The 17,955-nt window shown below is 38.0% G+C and overlaps 1 protein-coding gene across 1 annotated transcript in view; it reads left to right on the plus strand.

Moving 5' to 3' along the window:
- WDR72 (WD repeat domain 72) overlaps positions 1-17,955 on the plus strand; it is a 199,119-nt gene that overhangs the window by 53,645 nt on the left and 127,519 nt on the right. Inside the window, exon 14 of the mRNA XM_053670098.1 lies at positions 17,637-17,839. Coding sequence (XP_053526073.1) covers positions 17,637-17,839 — 203 coding nt within the window. The remainder of the gene's footprint in view (positions 1-17,636; positions 17,840-17,955) is intronic.

The following is a 17,955-nucleotide window of genomic DNA, read 5'->3' on the forward strand; positions in this document are numbered from 1 at the left end:
AGAATGGGTATATTAAATAACATGCACTGTGCACATGTTTATTGTGCATTATTTAATATGTTAGTTAATTAGTATACCATATTAACTTACAGAATCTTTGTTCCAAATGAGACAGTGAGGCTGTTTATGAACAACAATAATCCAACTTAAGATGGAGCTCATGATTTGTAAAAATGTTATGAATAATTGCATCAATGCCTATACATCTGCCATGGGCCTCGTCACCTTTCCAAAGTGTCCTCTCATGGATGGTCTCGTCCGAGCCCCGCAGCTCTCCTCGGAGGTGGCTGGCAACCTAACCTCATTCCTTTTAAATAAGTTTATGTTATTGCTTTTAGTCTTGTGTCTGGTATTAGTTTGGTTTTGGCTCCCTGTCAACTCTAAAATTCCAATTTTGGTTAAAATTTGATGATTTATGTTTCATTCCCAAGCTGGATTTCAGCTAGCTAAGATAGTTTTGTCATGTTTATTGTACATGATTTCTATTTCATCCTCTTCCTTGGGTGGAAAGATCCATAATCAGGAAGCTTTTCCATTTATAGTTTAATAAAATTAGGGGAAAAAAACAGCAAAGACCAAAACAGTTAGTTTGAAAAGTGGTCTATGAAGGCGTAGAATCTGTTTGTTCACTGATGTGCCTGGCACATGAGTGAATGCATGAACGAACGAACTAACTAAATAAGCCACATGTTCTTGGGCCTCAGTAGCTGGAGTACAGATGAGTTCATCTTAACATTGGCCAGTCATAGTGGCTCTTAAATCAAGGCTGCTCAAGGGTAGGTATGTTCTTAGCTTTCTCCTCCAAGTCTCCCCTGGAGTTTCTGAAGTTCACAGTGTATTTCACTTCCTCAGGTATAAGTCTGTGTATTTTCTACTCTGGACAATTTTTTTCTGCATGTTTGCCTTTCAGCTCTGCCAAAAGTTTCCAACTTGGTTCCATGTATAAACAGACTTACGCTTTGCTTCATTTCTTCCGCACTCTACCTCTTCTAGATACGTGAAGGAGGAATAAATTGACACTAAGGCATTTATCAGATCTTTCAGCACTAGTGCAACTCCAGAGCTCATAGAGAGAGAAATAGGAGGTGTCAGTGGATAAGGATTCAGGGAAATGGGCCTAGAGAGAAAAGGCAGGGAGACAGGCTTGGAGTCAAAAGTGAGTAATTCTCAACTGTGCCCAAAGCACCTGCCTTGGCGGAAGGTTGAGGGAGGGGGCGGGGGCATAAGGGCCAGATCCTGTGCCACCTTTTTCTAGGTGTTGAGAATGGGATATAAGACTTTGGTTTTTCACAAGCACTTTATAACAGCCCATTCCTGCTTAATTCTGAGATTCTTTGGCAGAATGTCCAAGTATATTCTAGAGCCATTTACCCCCATACACGTTTTATACTGAAATCACAAGAGGTGTTTCTTTCTGTGACCGGTGGCATGGTCAGGTGCATGCCAGGGGAGGGCCAGGATCGTAGATGGGCACGTCATCTCATGGAAGAGGTAAACGCCCAAAGTAGGGGAGCATTAATGTCATAGCGAGGGCCTTCACCTCCTGGTTCTAAAAATGCAGCTCTGCCAGGTTGGGAGGGATGAGGGCATCTAGTTCTGCTTATTGATTTGCAGGATGTCCCATGATGGTTAGGCCTGATTAGGAAGGGAAATAATTGGAGATGTCATTTTGATTAATCTTTGAGATCCCACAGTATGTTTGGCACCGGCAACTCAGGGCAGCTTTGTCGCCCTCGTTGCTGTGAGACACAATAGGGGTAATGTAATACTGATTTTTTTTCCTAAAATACACACCAGAAATAAATCTCAGCTCTGAGCTCATCATTCTTTTAGGAATTAGATTTAAATAATTCTGAGGACTTTTCTGTTCACAGTAATGGATTTACATAGTAGAAAACTTTTGTAATGATTTCTTGTGTATTATTAATATAACTATTATTATTGAAGGCCTTCTGTTAAGTTTATGGTCTGTGTTGTGAAATACACCATATTTTTTAAATTTTTATTTATTTATATTTAGAGGGGAAGAGAAGGGAAGGAGAGGAGAGAAATATCAATGTATGGTTGCCTTTTGTGTGTCCCCTGCTGGGAACTGGCCTGCAACCCAGGTATGTGCTCTGACTGGGAATTGAACCACGATCGTGTGGTTCACAGGCCCACACTCAATCCACTGAGCTACACCAGCCAGGGCGAAATACACCGTATAAAGCAGCTGGATGTTTCTGTGCAAAAAATGAAAGGTGACTTGCTTGAACATAAAATACCTCTTAATCAGACAGGTCAGAAAAACTTTTTTTGTCAAGGGCTAGATAGTAAATATTTTCAGCTTTGTGGGCCACGTGATCTCTGGTGCAACTACGGACAACTGCCCTGGAAGCACAGGAAAAGCCACAGACAATCCTCAAAGTGAGTGAGGCTGTGTTCTATTAAATCTTTTTTTCTGAAAGCAGGCGGCAGGCTGGATTTGGCCTGTAGTCATAGTTTGTAGAACCCTAAGACCAATAATAGTTCTTTTTAAAGATTACTGGTTTCATAATAAGTTATTCAAAAGCAGTTTACAGTTTTTGACTGATTATACTTCATTGACTATATGATTATATTCATTTTGCTTGTGAGGAAGTGGAACAGAGAGAGATTGTTTGAGCCTGAAGGTTACCAGCTGTTGGTCCTGGTATGTTCTCTACTGTGCCACACAACGGGAGCAGCTCTTGCAGCTGGAGGTCAGCTTTTTGAGACTGTCAGGCATGGAATTGGTTAAAAAAAACTCCGAGAAGAAAAGAAAAGGCTGCCAGGAGACCTGCTACTGGCTCTCCCGAAGGAGATGATCTCTGTCTATCTCTCAGAGCTTGGCTCTCCATTTCCACAGAGTTCTAACGGCTCTGGTCATCTGATTTCTCAGATGACAGAGTGGAAACAGCAAATTACAAGTGGGGAGACTGTTAGTGGCAGGCACTCTGATAGCAGAAACGACAGCTGATGGGAAGGGAGGAGAGGCAGAATTGTGAATCGCTGCTCAGGACTGTCCTTCCTGTGCTGCTGGGAAGACGGTCACCAGGAAAAGGCGGAAATGGTTTCCCCTGTTCAGGAAGCTCTTAGATGTGCCCACACAGGCTATGGGGCTTCCAGTCCACTTCCCACGACGCCTGCTGAGAGCTGGGCTTTATCCTTTGCAGGCATTTCTGACTTAAATAGTCGTATTTAAACCCACAGTGTATTCCAGACCTAAGGAAATCTCAGAAGCAGCTTGGGGCCTGGAGTTCAAGGGCACTGAAGTCTTTGGCTAGTGAGGAGGTAGAACCTAGGGTAAATGTGAGTCTATTTTTGTCCATTTCTTCCTGCTCTTGCTCAGGTAATGTGAGCTGTGTGACTGAGCAGGAAGCTTTACTCCTGTAGCCTGGCCTGAGGGCCCTGCTTCTGCTTATGATCTGGTTTTCGTGGGAGAGCACATTTTGAATTTCCAAACAATCCTCTTACATGCAGGCCCTGGAGCCAAGCCTATGCATATGAATTGAGGAAGTAAGAAAGAAGATAATACATTTTGAGGTTATTTTCATCACAGGGGTTAAATTTTCACTCTCTTTATTTTTCTCAGTAAAATTACTAGCAGTTAGAAAATTATTCAAGGTACTATGATGCCATATAAATGAAACATTTGTTCTTCTGTGGTTTAAAAGTACACAGTATTAAAAAGACAACTACAAAAATTAGAACATTTAGAAAGATAATTTGAGGTTTGTCAATAGCTAATAGCCATATTTTTAGAAAATATCCATTGTTTAATCTTCTACCCTATATATCATTTGCCCTAATTGTTTAGGGTAAGGGACAGAGATATATGCAGGACACAGTGTATCAGAAATATGCAGTTAGTTAGTCTCTTCCCAATAGCGTGGAGCCATGTGGTTAAACTCTCACTTTGCCACGCTCTGTCACTACACGAACAAGTAATTTTCCAGCCCACAACTTTTACTTGGTCTCCTTCTTTTATAGTATGTAGTGTATAAAATTAAAAAATGTAAAAATTCCACCAGATACCCACTGTCTTATTCTGAGGGGTGGTTTTTCCTGGTTTTCTGATCAAGGTCACTGCTTTGTACGTATGGGGGGTGAAACTGTGTTGTGTTAACTGCCTTGTCAGCATCACCAGGGTATGACTTTCATTCTGTGCATGTACAAGGTAGGTTTTGGGTGTGAAGCGTCTGGCAGTTCATAGTCTCTTCAGTATGTCATCTTTCTCAAAGCCACATTACTTTGTGCTAAATTATAGATGGAATTCTCTGGGGATGATTCTTTTCAGAAAAGAAAAAAACAGAATACACTAAAAGCACAGAGTGGGAGCTCTCCTAAATCACCTTTTCTAAGACCTTTTCTTCTTTGTTATAATAGTTATTACGTTATTACTCAACATATATTTTTAGTTTACTGCCTAAGTTTTAAATCTTTCCTTCTTCCTCTTGGCCCTCATTATCACAGAGACACTATACTTTGGGGTTTTGACTCATGTAGTATCTTGTGTGTACAAGTATGAGGGCACACTCATATGGACACACTCGTGTGAACTTTATCTGTAATTTAGCTAATAAGTATTTGCACAGCTGTCAAAGTTTATGTTCTGAGTAGGAATTAGTATACATTGGGCTTATGACCCTGAGCCCCGGGGTTCAGACTCCTGGGTCTCAACTCTTGTTCCACACTTTCCAGTCCAGGTCACCCCAGGCAGCTTTTAACTCCTCGGAAGTTACTTACCATTTCCTAATGGTAGTTAGCACTGAATAAATGTTAACTACTACTTTATTATGAATTCTTCATATATTACCATACCACTTTGTACTTAAAATTTTACCATCTTTTTCTCCCTTCTAGTTGACCTCAAAATTTATTTTTTATTCTGCTGAAATGTGAAGGATACCAGAATTATCACATATGGCCTTCCTCCCTAAAGAGTTTTCAATATAATCAGGGAAAATATGTAACTCTGGAACAACTTGAAAAAACCTATAGGACAACATATAGGAACCTGGAGTGGGGAATGTGCTAAAAAATGCCCAAATGTAGTAATGAGTATTTTGAGTTCTTGGCAGGCAGGCAGATGGCAATGGGGGAAGTTAGTGTAGGAGGGATTTTTACTTGCTCCCATGGCATAAGGTACATCCCCTCCTATTCTTATAACTTCAGAGTTAATATCTGTGCTTCTGGTTAGCCTAAAAATACCATGAGGACGGGAATTATGTCCCTGAAGCTAGCACAGCACCTGACACACGGGAAGAAATAAACAAATATTGTTGAATTTAATTAAAAATAAAAGGAATACCTTCTGCAAGCACAAATCATTCAATATGACTCATTATTCACTCCTAATATATCAAACTGATGTCATTATTTAATATTTAGAGACAGAAGATTCTGCCAGTGTTAAAATGTACATTCCTTGCAAATTAGTAAATTGATAAGTTTAGTTTTCTCATAGTGATGATAAGATGCTTAACACAATGTTTGAAGAAAAGATGTAAGAAGTTACTGTATGTGAGCATACAGGCTTTGTTTTTATTAATTAAAATACGTACATGTATTATACATGTACATGCCATAGGGTTGCTGTAATAAAAAAGAAACCAGAGCAACAAAAGAAAAATAGATATATGGGCATCAAAGGACGTTAACTTTAGTGCATCAAAGGACATTATCACCAATATGAAAAGACATTGTTCAGAACAGGGGAAGTTATTTGCAAATCACATATCCAATAAGAGTTAATATTCAGAATATAAAGAGCTCCTGCAACACAACAAAAAACAACCCAATTTTAAAAAGGCAAAGGATTTGCATAGATATTTACTCAAAGAAGATATGCAAATAGCCAACAAGCAAACAAAAAGATTATCAATGTTAATAGCCAACAGAAATATGCAAATCAAAATCACAGTGTGATACCACTTCAAATTCACTATGACGATCATAAGAAAAGAAGGAAAACAAGTTTTGCAGAGGATGTAGAGAAATACAAACTGTTTTATTGCTGGTGAAAATATAAAATGGTGTGTAGTCACTATAAAACACAGTCCTACATTTCTTCAAAAGTTAAACCTGAGGTTACTTCATGAACCAACAATTCCACTTCTAGGCATAGATCCAGAGAAATGACAACATATATCCACACAGAAACCTGTATATTCATAATATCATTATTTGTAATACCCCAAAGGTGGAAACAACCCAAATGTTTATCAATGAATGAGTGATAAGTTGTGGTATTTATATATAATGAAGTATTATCTCACCCTAAAAAGGAATGAAGTACTGACACATGCTACAACCTGGATGAACCTTGAATACAGTATACTAAGCGGAAGAAGCCAGACACAAAAAGTCACATACTGTATGATTCCTTTCATATAAAATATCCAAATTCAGAGAGATAGAAACAGGTTAGTGGTCATCAGGAGATGGGGGAGGGGAGAATGGGGAGTGATTACTTAATGGGTACAGGCTGTTCATCGGGTGATCAAGGTTTGAAACCAAGAAGTTGTCTGTTGCACAACATTTTGGACACAGTAAATGCCACTGAATTGTACCCTTTGAAATGGTTTGTTGCACATTATGTAAATTTTACCTCAATAAAAATAAAATACAGATACTGTAATGAAAACATTTTTAAATACCATATGATCTCACCTATAAGTGGAACTTAATCAACAAAACAAACAAGCAAGCAGAATAGAACCAGGGACATGGAAATAAAGAACAAACTGACGGTGACCAGAGGAGCCATGGACAAGGACAGGGGGGTGGAAGGAGGACTCGGTGTGGGAGAGGGGGTGTAGGCAGAACAGGAGAGAGCAGTGGGGGGGATGGGGACAACTGGAACTGAACTACAATAAAAAATTTAAAAAACGTTTTTAAAAGCAATAGAATTTCAACATTTGTTGATATTCCTTATTAACAAATTGGTACAATACATTATACTTTCAGTGTTTTCTCTTTTTATATATTAATCTATACAGAGACATGGTTATATTTATTCTTATATTGTAGTAGTCTTTTGTAAGTGTTATCTACTTACTAGTTCATATTTTCATTAAAAATATAATACCCTGGAATGTGTAATGACAGATGTAGAAAGCCATTTCCTTTTACTGGATCCACCATCCACAAGTCCCCTGTTAAGGGTTTGTGAACCCTAAGTGAAATTAAGCATTTCTGTCCATTTGGAATGTAAGGAACACTTCACAGCAGCATTGGCAATACCTGTGATGTTGTCATCGATCCACATCACAGATATTTCCACATCCCACTACAGTTGTCACCAGTATCTCCAAGAATTATATTTTTGCTGCCATAAACTTTTTGGCACACCGCTAGTTCTTGTTACTTAGCACATCAGTAAAAAAGCATGTAAGTTGGTTAAAGTATTTGGATGATTATATTTCAATATAATTGATATCCTTTATGATCATACATATTTTATTAGCAGTGTTTTAACCCAATACTATGAAAAAGGGCTCATTGGTTTCCCCAAACTGTTGAAAAGGTTCATGGCACAGAAAAGTTTAGGAACTCCTGTTGGTTAGTCTAAAAGATTTTTAGCGCAGTACACATCAAAATTACTCAATGGCAGTATGGTTGGAGAGTATAGGTCAATATCTGCCTTTTTTTCCTGATACCAGAGAAAAAATACAATAAAAGAGTTCAACCTCATCTTCAACCAAATTAAGTCCAACAGTTAACACTGGATCACTGAAAAGAGGCATATAAGTCTTACTGTATAATTTTTAAAACTTCAACATAATGTCTTGGTAGACACTTTTACATATATGTGTATATACACATATGCATGCAAACACACAAGTATGAACACATTCCCCCCCTCTTCAACACAGTAGTCTTCTGCAACTCCATCTAGTGAATATGAATCTCTACTTCGGTGAAACTATATAAATGTTCATATGATCTTATAATTTTACAAACTTTTCAAAGTGAGGGAACTTCAGGGATATAGAAAAACTTAAGAAAAGGAAAGATCTGCATGGATAGTTTCTGCTGTGCTCTTTAAAATCCAGTTGTCACACCAAAAAGCTATTAACGAAAAAAGCACAGGTAATTTTCTTTTCCCTAAGTTGGATTTGCTTCTTGCTCAATTCTTGTTAGTTTAATCATTTAAATGATGAACATGAGCATGGTTCTATATTATTTTTAGATACCCCTCACTTATTTTAAAATTCTACAGTATGTGATTAATTTTTACCTGGTAAAACACATACATTGTATTTTAATTAATGGTTATTCAATTTCACTCCCCTTATTCTTAAATCTCTGGCATCTTAACATGCCTGTATGTTAGGCATGTTATTGTGGTATTTCCAGGATGTCTTTGGAGCATTTTGTATGCTCAAACACAAATATGAAAAATCAGTATCATCTTATTCTAGTGACACAAATAAATATTTTCTACTTTAAAAATTATTTTCACTAATTAAGTTGCATCCTTTACTGCCTTTATTGTTTTTCTTGTCAGTTGCTATTTTCCTGGGTTTTACTTAAGTGAAGAAAATAGTTGGTTGGCTATAATCAGATTTAGCTGACTCCTGCAGTCTGATTATCCTTCTGGACCCTGTGCTGACCGGGTACATATCTGCATTTAATGTTCTTCGGGGCTTATCCAACAGCAGGAGAAAGAGGAACACATTAGGATGGCTGCTCTGTGGCTCCTCCTTAGCTTGACCCCCCTTCTGTGAGCACTTTATAGGAACATTTGGAACGTTAGTGGGGTTCACAGCTGCCATGTTTGGCAAAATGAACCCAAAGGAACCATCTGCCCCTCCCCACGCTGCCTCCATTCAATTCCCTTGCAGCCTCCCAGTAGCCAGCTGCCACAGAAACGATTGGAAAAGCAAGACTCAGTGGACTGTAATGATGGTTATTCTCTGGGAAAACAGATTCTTTGATTTGACTGCAAGATAAAGGATATTGGATGCACTTGATTCATCTGAGTGTATCAATAATATCCAACTCGCACCATTAACTTGTTCGTTAGGATTTGATGGGAAGAATCTTTTGTGTTTCTAGGGATGAATCAGACAAAAACAAACTCAAGGGTCAAAATTTAGACTTGGGAGTGGTGAGCAGAGAATTTGACTGTGGGAATGTTGTCTGATTTTATCATGTTTGCTACAAAAAATGTTGGTTGCTAACCTCAGACTTGTCAAAAAGTCCCAAGCATGGATTGGCCTGCTGTTTTCCCCAGCACCTCTCACATTCAAGTGTAAGTAGACTCCATTCCACTCTAGGCTCCTGTGCTGGGAAGATAAGGGGCTTTTTGCAGCCACTTGAAAGCATCTAGTACCAGAAGCTCCACTGAGAGATACAGGGTATCATCTAATAGACAGTTCATTAGTTGGACAGATTCCTAGTTGCTTTTGTAAATTTAGTTAAATGAATTATACTTTATCCTGATAGATTAAGAAACATTTATGGGTTGAGACCCCAAGAAAAGAACTGGAAAAAGATTTGATAAAATAACTGGTTTTTAATCCATGATTTATGCTAGAGGTTAACCTTTGTTAGTTATCCCACTTTTTTCTTCTCTCCAGAAGTCTCAGCTATAAGTCTAGTTTGAAAATAATATTGTTACTTAAAATAATATTGTTCCTTATGCTCTTGTCTTCATTTCTTACAACTATGATAACTATGGTTCTTTCCTCAAGACAGGTCTGTTGGCAATGCTATCTCTCATCAATGATTTTATAAAGGAAGTTGTGCTTCTGTTCAAGCATTGGACTTAAAAGAATCTTTAGTAAATTACAATCTAATCATAAATGGCATAGATAAAACAGTCAGCAAAACTGGGGGTTTGGAATTAGATGACTTAGCTTTCTTGTGTTGCTATAAGGAGAAGTCAAATGCATGAGCAGATAGGTATCCTGTATCCTGAAAAGCTGAACAGTCCACCAACTTATCTCAGAAAATCTCTCTTTCAATAGCTCTGGCCCTCTAGCTACCAATTATTTTAAATACAGATCTACATTTTTTTAAGCCACAATTTAAAATCCAAAAAGATTTATTTATTTCTTTGCTTCTAGTAAAACAAAACTAAACTTCACATTGGGGTGTTTATTGCACTGTGTCTAAATATTAGTTTTATTTCCTGCTGCAGATATATGATATGTTTGATTGCTGTCTTCTCTCCCAGACCCTGCTGTAGCTGTTATAAAATAGACAAATGTGCATTAGCTTATATCTCCAAAATCTGAAAAATACTGAATTCTAAAACCCTATGGTCCTAAGTGATTTAGATATGGAATTGTGAGCTTCTATTATCTTTCCCTGTCATTCTCCCCAAAGTAGTTGACAGTCTTCTACAAAATGCCATCTATACTCTGTGTCTTTGTTTTCTTGCCTCCCATTTAGTTAATACATTATAATCCATCTCCTGCCTACACTATTCTAACGGAACTGTTCTTCTTGAGGTTATCTCACCTCCAAGTTCAGTTGTCATTCTCTGGGTTGCAGGTAGTTCACTTGTCTGAAATCACTCTGTCATCAGTGTCCTTGTCTCTGTCTGCCCTCGGCCTTAAATGATGCGGCCTCTCCTGATGGCCAATAGCCCTTTTGTCTCAGGTCGTTTGACCTCCACATGTACTTTCTCTATTTTTCGCTGGGTCTATTCTCAGTGCACTTCTCTTTTTATTTGTATTTTCCTCTGGCTGCATTATCAACACAGACTGTGTGTGTGTATGATTATGATAAAATATACATAACATTATATTTACCATTTTGACTATTTTTTACATGCAGATTTCAGTGCTGTTAAATGCATTCACATTGTTGGTCAACCATCATCACCACCCATACCTGGATTTTTTTCAGGTTCCCCAAATAAAATTCTGTACCCATTAAACAATAAGTCCCCATTCTCTTCTCCCCTCAACCCTTGACAACCACCCCTCTATTTCTAACTCCATTAATTTGACTACTCTCCGTACCTCACATAAGTGATTTCATACAGTATTTGTCCTTTTGTGATTGACTTACTTCATTTAGCATCATGTCCTCAAGGTTCACCCATGTTATGGCATGTGTCAGAACTTTTTTTGTAAGGCTGAACAATATTCCATTGTATGTATATACTACATTTTCTTTATCCACTTATTCATTGATAGGCACTTGGATTGCTTCCACCTTTTGCCTACCCTGAATAATGCTGCTATGAACAGAGGTGTACAAATGTCTCTTTTAGACTCTGTTTTTTATTCTTCTGGGTACAAACCCAGAAGTCAACACAGGTCTTTTAATTACTACCTACACATCCTAAGAGGTGTGTTATGGCACATTGTGGTGTAGGATGAGCAGTCCCCAGAGTGGGAGCCTTCCCTGACAAAGGGCCACAGCTCAGTATGGAGAAAGAGCAGGTCATTTTCTAATTTAGAAGTAGAACAAACGCTGGTGCCAGAAAAACCTATCTATTCCATACGGCTCCTTCTATGGCATGAGGTATATGCAACTACATGCAAACCACCGACAGGAAGTTGCAGCAGATGATAAACTACAAGAACAGAGATGGTGGTGAGAAGAGTAGGATAAACGCTCCAGCTAAAGAAGAAGAGGGAAGTGGTTTTATAGGGTTAAGAACCCACCAAAGACCCCTGGAACTCATATAGCCATTCCATGAATATCCTAATCTATAATTCCAGAGGGCATTACAGTTTCTTAGCACCAGTGCTGTCAACAATACCTAGTGATAAAGTTGGATCAGTTGAGACATGAACTATGTCTATGTTTTCTGTAAGCCTCCATTGAAACACAGAATTGTGAAATACAGTTCAGCAGAACCAAAAACATTTAAAGTTAAACGCTATGGGACCAGATTGTTGGGACCTTCATCATTTCTTACATTAACTATTGAAAATTGTTCTAACTGATTAACTTGCTAGTCAAACCCTTTCCTTCATTCTGTCTTCATTTTTCCAGACAAACATTTACATTACACTCAGCCCTGAACATGCCCCTCCGTAAGGTGGCAGGTGGAAATGTAACTCCACTACAGGGCATTAGCACCCTTCCCTAGCTTTTCAGTTAAAACACCTCCCATAACCACCCTCCCAACCACGCTATACACAAGGACCCTGAAACTTACCCTTTCTGAACCTCAGATTGTTTGTACCTTGCAGCATTGTTTCAAAAACTAAATGACCTATGTGGAAAACTAAGCCTAGCACTTTGCATGTGAAAGTACTCAGTTAATGATGGCTAATGGCAATTTTGATGATGATAGAAGGATGAAAAGATACATGTCTTGCTAATGATTCCTAATGAAGTAATAAAGTGCTTAAAAAGGCATTTTTCATACAGTATGTGATTGTTCAATCACCAGTTATTTAGTGAATATCTTCATGGTTCCTACTACCCAGAAAATGAGGGTAGGAGAAGGGCTACAAAGAAGTACAAAATGTCTAACCAGGCTTCACATTTATTTGTTTTTATGATTTTATGCATTTATATATTTAGTCATTTTGTTTGTGGCAGGACTTTTACATATAAAATAGTAAAAAAAAAGAATATAAGAAGAGATCTAAATAAATCTGTGGTCCAGAGTAAAATTATTACTGCAAGTCCTACTTGTATTTCCTATCATTGTATAAAACGCTGTACAAGTTTATCACCTTAAAACAACACCCATTTACCTCAGCTCCGTCAGTTAGAAGTCCAGAACTCATGAGTTTCTCACAGGGTTAAAATCGAGGTGTCAGCCAACTGGGCTCTTACATGGAAGCTCAGGGGAAGAATCTACTTCCAAGGTCATTTGAGTCCTTGGGAGAATTTAGCCTTTATGGTTGTAGGTCTGACGTCTTTGCTAGATATCACCCAGCTGTCACTCTTAGCTCCTAGAGGCCACTCTGATCCTTATATATGACCTCCTCCATCTTCAAGGCCAGCAATGGTACATTGAATTGTTCTTATGCTTTAAATCTCTCTGACTTTCCTTTCTTCCACCAAATGGAGAAAACTCTACTTTTAAAGGGCTCACCTAATTAGGCCTGGTCCTCCTGAACAATGTCCTTATTTTAAGGTCAACTCTCTTAGAAACCTTAATTACATCTGCAAAGTCCTTGAAGCAATATAATCACTGGGGTGCTATTTCATTGTTCTCACAGGGGAAGGAGTCACATAAGGATGAAGGATTATTTTTAGAATCCTGCTTATCATATTGGATCTTAGGTAGGATAGTTGCTGGAGGCCCCCTGGGTAAGTGAATCCATGGAAAAGAGATGGAAAAAGTCTTTTTGGGTCACTGGGGGCAGAAACGCAGTATGACATTTTACAAGTGGCACTGGGGAGGCAGGACTGTAGTGAGGGTACACTGAGAGTTGATGCTTTCAAAACAGAACCCTGGCATGCCTGCTGGAGCTTTGGTTACACTGTCTTGTCTGAAGAAAATCACTCCCATGCCCCAAGGGGACACCCACTGCAGTTAAAACATATTTGTCCTTCCATCTCCAGCATGTCCCCCCAAATCCCTACAAAAAAAGAGACTTTACATATGAGTACACTCCTCATCCAACACCTTATTCAGGGGACTGTATCCCAATTTTTTCTTTTCTAATTCTCTTTTTCTTTCCAGGCAAAATTTCAGATCAACTCAGCAAGATATTTATCTAATTAAGTTAATTGACACCAGCCCTGGCCAGATGGCTAGGCTGGTATTAGCATCATCCCCTGGGACAAAATTGTGGGTTCAATTCCTGGTCAGACCACATACCTGGGTTGCAGGTTTGATCCCCAGTTGGGGTGTGTCTGGGAGGCAACAGATTGATGTGTCTCTCCCTCTCTCTTTTCCCCTCTCTATAAAAATCAATAAATATATCCCTGGGTGAATATTTTAAAAAGCTAATTGACACCAGAGTAAATAAAATGATAACGTCAAATCTTTTCTAAGAAAATTAATCTTCAACCAAGAGCATGCCTTTACTTAAAATAGTAAAAAAATGAAAGCTATTTACTGGAAAACATTTTATACATTGAAGAGTTTACTTGGGATAGATTGTGTGGTATTCATTTTTACAACATTGACTTTGAAGGAGGAAATACAATTGTCACTCTCAATAATATTTAACTCAAATACATCTCTACATCTTTGCTTACCACATTCAGATTGATCCAAATGGAGAGTGTGAATAAACTCATCTCCTTGATGTAGCACAGTGCAAAAGAAAAACAAAAGATATATCTAGTTATCAATGTGCGTACTTTGGAAAGCAAAAGAGGTCCTTAAATGGGAAGTTGAATTAAGCAATTTTGTTAATCTTTAGTTTCTGTTATTTCTTTGCTATCAGAAAGGAATGAATATTCTGTCTCTATGGACTAACTGTCTGGAGGCAGCTCATTAGAGTTGCAAAGGCAAGCCCTGGACCTCCTTGGGATTATGCCCTCCCTCATGGGTTATTGTTTTTACTATTTACTCTATTTAACTATGTCCCTGAAGTTATGTACATTCCATAGTTTTGGGGATATACTTAAAAGAACATTCTGCATTGGAAGTAATTTATTATGTTATATTGATGAGGGTCCAATCAGGAGAGAGGGGTGACAGTAATTTAAACAGAAAAAAATTCAACATAAAGAATTACTAGCTATCACAAATAATGTGAACATCAGGGCTTGGTTAATAAGAACCAGATATAGAAATAGCAGATTAAGGAGCACCCACCCATTCACCCCGCAGCTGAGATGTGCTGCCTGGGGCACTGCTTCCCCCAGTGCTAAAATCTCAACCTTACTGGAGAGCTCATAGCTGTGATAGCAGAGAAGCTGCTGTGATGTGATGTGGAATGGTGTTGCCAGAAATATGCCCTCTATGGAACTAGGGAAAGCTGCTCATAGGGAGATGTCTCCCTGGAGGCACTGTGTTACAAACCATCCAAAGAGTGTCTCAGGGGAAGCTGCTGTCTGCTGGGTGCTGCTGGCTACCATGCGCTGAGGAAGCCACCCAAGCTGCTGCAGTAGACCATCCCAGAACTGAAAAGAAAAAGCCCTTTCTTCCATAGGTCTTCCCAGCACCTTTTATCTGCAAAGGTTAACACTGCAAGAGCTGTTAACAGAAAACTATTTAGAGAGGAGCATACACATTTTCCAGAGCAGGTAGCAAGGAGTGGATCCGGAACTAAGACAATAAATTAATAACTGGCACACATGAGAATCTCTCTCTAGTCACCATCAGGGCTTTGACCATGGGTTTTCCAAAGCTGTTGTCTTGAACTTATCAGAAAATCAGCTTATTATTTTTAATATGAACTTACTTACTTGTCTGTAGCAACTTTTGAAGTAATTGACTAACTTTAACCATTCCTCATGTCACGCTTCGGTCACAACCAGTGATTTGAAGCAAAATAATCTATTTTCAAGTACTTTACAGCTAAGCAGGATGGGAACCATTGTTCACAAAACCATGTTTCCAATATTTTGTTGATTAAGTGTTGGTTTGTAGTGAAAATAGCTTACATCTTACTTTAGATACAGCAAATTAGTTCTCACATGTTTCTTGCCTCCGCATCACCATTGGATTTTACTTGAGCTCCAGGGGGACCAGGATGGAGTCGCTCTTGTTTTGTTGCCAGCACCTGGCTCAGCGAATGACACATTGTCGATGTTCAGCCGATTAGTTAGATTTGTTATCTATAAACAAAAATAGATCGCAACTGTCCAAGTTTGTAGGTAAACTATTTTTATCACTAAAATATATAAGAAATAGTTGTGTATAGAATAATATATATGAATATATGGAACTAAGGTACATTTCATGTGTATTATGGTATAACAAAGGATTTTCCAATAATTCTTTAAGTCTTTTAAAAATATGACAGTCTGAAGAACCACAGAAAACCTGAGAGAAGAAAATATTCATGGTGATACCATTATTGAAAGAGAGATTCTCATAACACAATGAATTTTGCCAGATACTGTAGTTACAGTACTGGAACGTGGTCATTTTCAGGGAGTAGTAATAACTATTATCTTTTGTTTGAGAAACCATTCTTATTGTCATCCTCGAGAGGATTTTCTTGATGTTGCTGTCAACTTCATTTGTTGAAGACATATTAATCTTGATCAAAAAGGAAACCTTGGAGAAATAATGTTTATTATGTTTTATGTTAAAGATGATAATTTATGAATTGAGGAAGGTTAAAATAAAAAAAAATCACTGTTAAGAGATTACAGATTAGCCTTGGCTGGTGTAGCTCAGTGGATTGATCATGGACCTGTGAACTAAGGGAGCGCAGTTCAATTCCCAGTCAGGGCAAATGCCTGGGTTACAGGCCAGTTCCAAGTAGGGGACACACAAGAGTCAACCATATATTGATATTTCTCTCCCTCTCTCCTTCCCTTCCCCTCTAAAAATAAATGAATAAAATCTTTAAAAAAGAGAGATTAGGGACTAAATTCTTGCCCAGTAGCATAATAATTGCTACTGACTCAGAACCCAAAGCACCAACCACCAGTACGGTTGCCTTAAGGGAAGATGGAGAGGAGATGAGGAGAAATGAGGGTTGGAGAGTCATAATCGTTAAGTCCATCTACCTGTCTAAAGACGTATTGGTATGGTGTCATTATTTTTATTCTCTGGCAGTGATTACTTTAAATTGACATTTTTCTTAATATGGTGAGTAAGAATGATTTTTTCCTTAGCAAATAGTACAACTACTTCTTCCTCATTGGTAGGAAGAGAATAATATGAAATAAAATCTGTATTTAGATTGTATGTCAAGCTAACTTTCTTTAGCTTCTTTAACATAGGTCATATGTTTAACATGGTCTAGTTCAAATGAACTCACAACTGACAGGAGGAAATGGTCATGATTAATTGATATTTATCGAGATTACACTGAGCATATGGCATTGTATTTCATAAAAACTCTAACACTTTGTGAATTGTTTCCTGATACTTTTGCTCTGTTTTATATTTGTTCCTTTCAACTTTAAATTGATCTTGCCAACACCCTGAAATTCTGAAACTGCACGAATGGCAGAGAAGAGGGCAAAGGAATTTATTCCTTCTAATAACATAAGACATAAAGGTCAAATGTTGTAACAGCTATAATACCAACAATAACAACAACAACATCCTCGTGTGGCCTGCTTTCCTGAAGCTGTGAGAACACTTTGGTGAGGAAGGTAGTACTACAAATCATGTGTGTTCTTAGTTAACCTATTCACTTCAATTTTGCATCAACAATAGAAACCTTTTAAGATTAGGAAACTGAGCGAAGTGCTGTGAATTCTCTGTTGTTTGTGATTGGAACTAAGGGAAAACACTAAAATATTCCATATTTTTTTGTTATTGATCACTTGCATACTATGGAATAAGTAAGAGCTTTTACTGTTAAAGACTATTGAATGTCCTGTTGATTTCAGTGGATGAAAAACACAAAGAGGAAGATGAACTTTTCAAGTTCATAATTTCAGCCTTTGTAAGACCATGATTTAAATAATTTAAAGAAAGCTTCCAGGCTGCTTTTTGATGGAAAGAAGTAGTAAGGCATGATAACTTAAAGAATTGTGATTTTTCTGTTAGAAGTGGTTTGTTCTTTTTATTCTTTTGGGGTAAATATTTTGCAAAAATTTTTATTTCTAATCTTGTTTTCCAGGTACTTTGGAAAGGCATGAGACAGGAGAAAGAGCGAGAATTATTCTTAATTCTTGTGATGATTCACAGTTTCTAAAGCCTGAAGCTGTACTTTCAGTTGCCTCAGAAACACATAAGCACAAAAGCGTAGAACAGAGATCCTCCAGCTCCTACCCGTTTGGGCCAATAGCTTGCCCTGCTCTGCAGGTGGAGTCCTCATGTAAGGTAAGTTCAAGTCCAACTGCTGCTTTCAAAGAACATCATCAGCTTTGAGAACTAAGGTGCTTCCATAAATACATAGCAATTAAATATTAGTACAAAAATGAGAACTCAGAATGATT

This window comes from Artibeus jamaicensis, unplaced genomic scaffold, assembly GCF_021234435.1.
Source record: "Artibeus jamaicensis isolate MK-2021 breed Jamaican fruit bat unplaced genomic scaffold, CSHL_Jam_final contig_548, whole genome shotgun sequence".
NCBI classification, from domain to species: domain Eukaryota; kingdom Metazoa; phylum Chordata; class Mammalia; order Chiroptera; family Phyllostomidae; genus Artibeus; species Artibeus jamaicensis.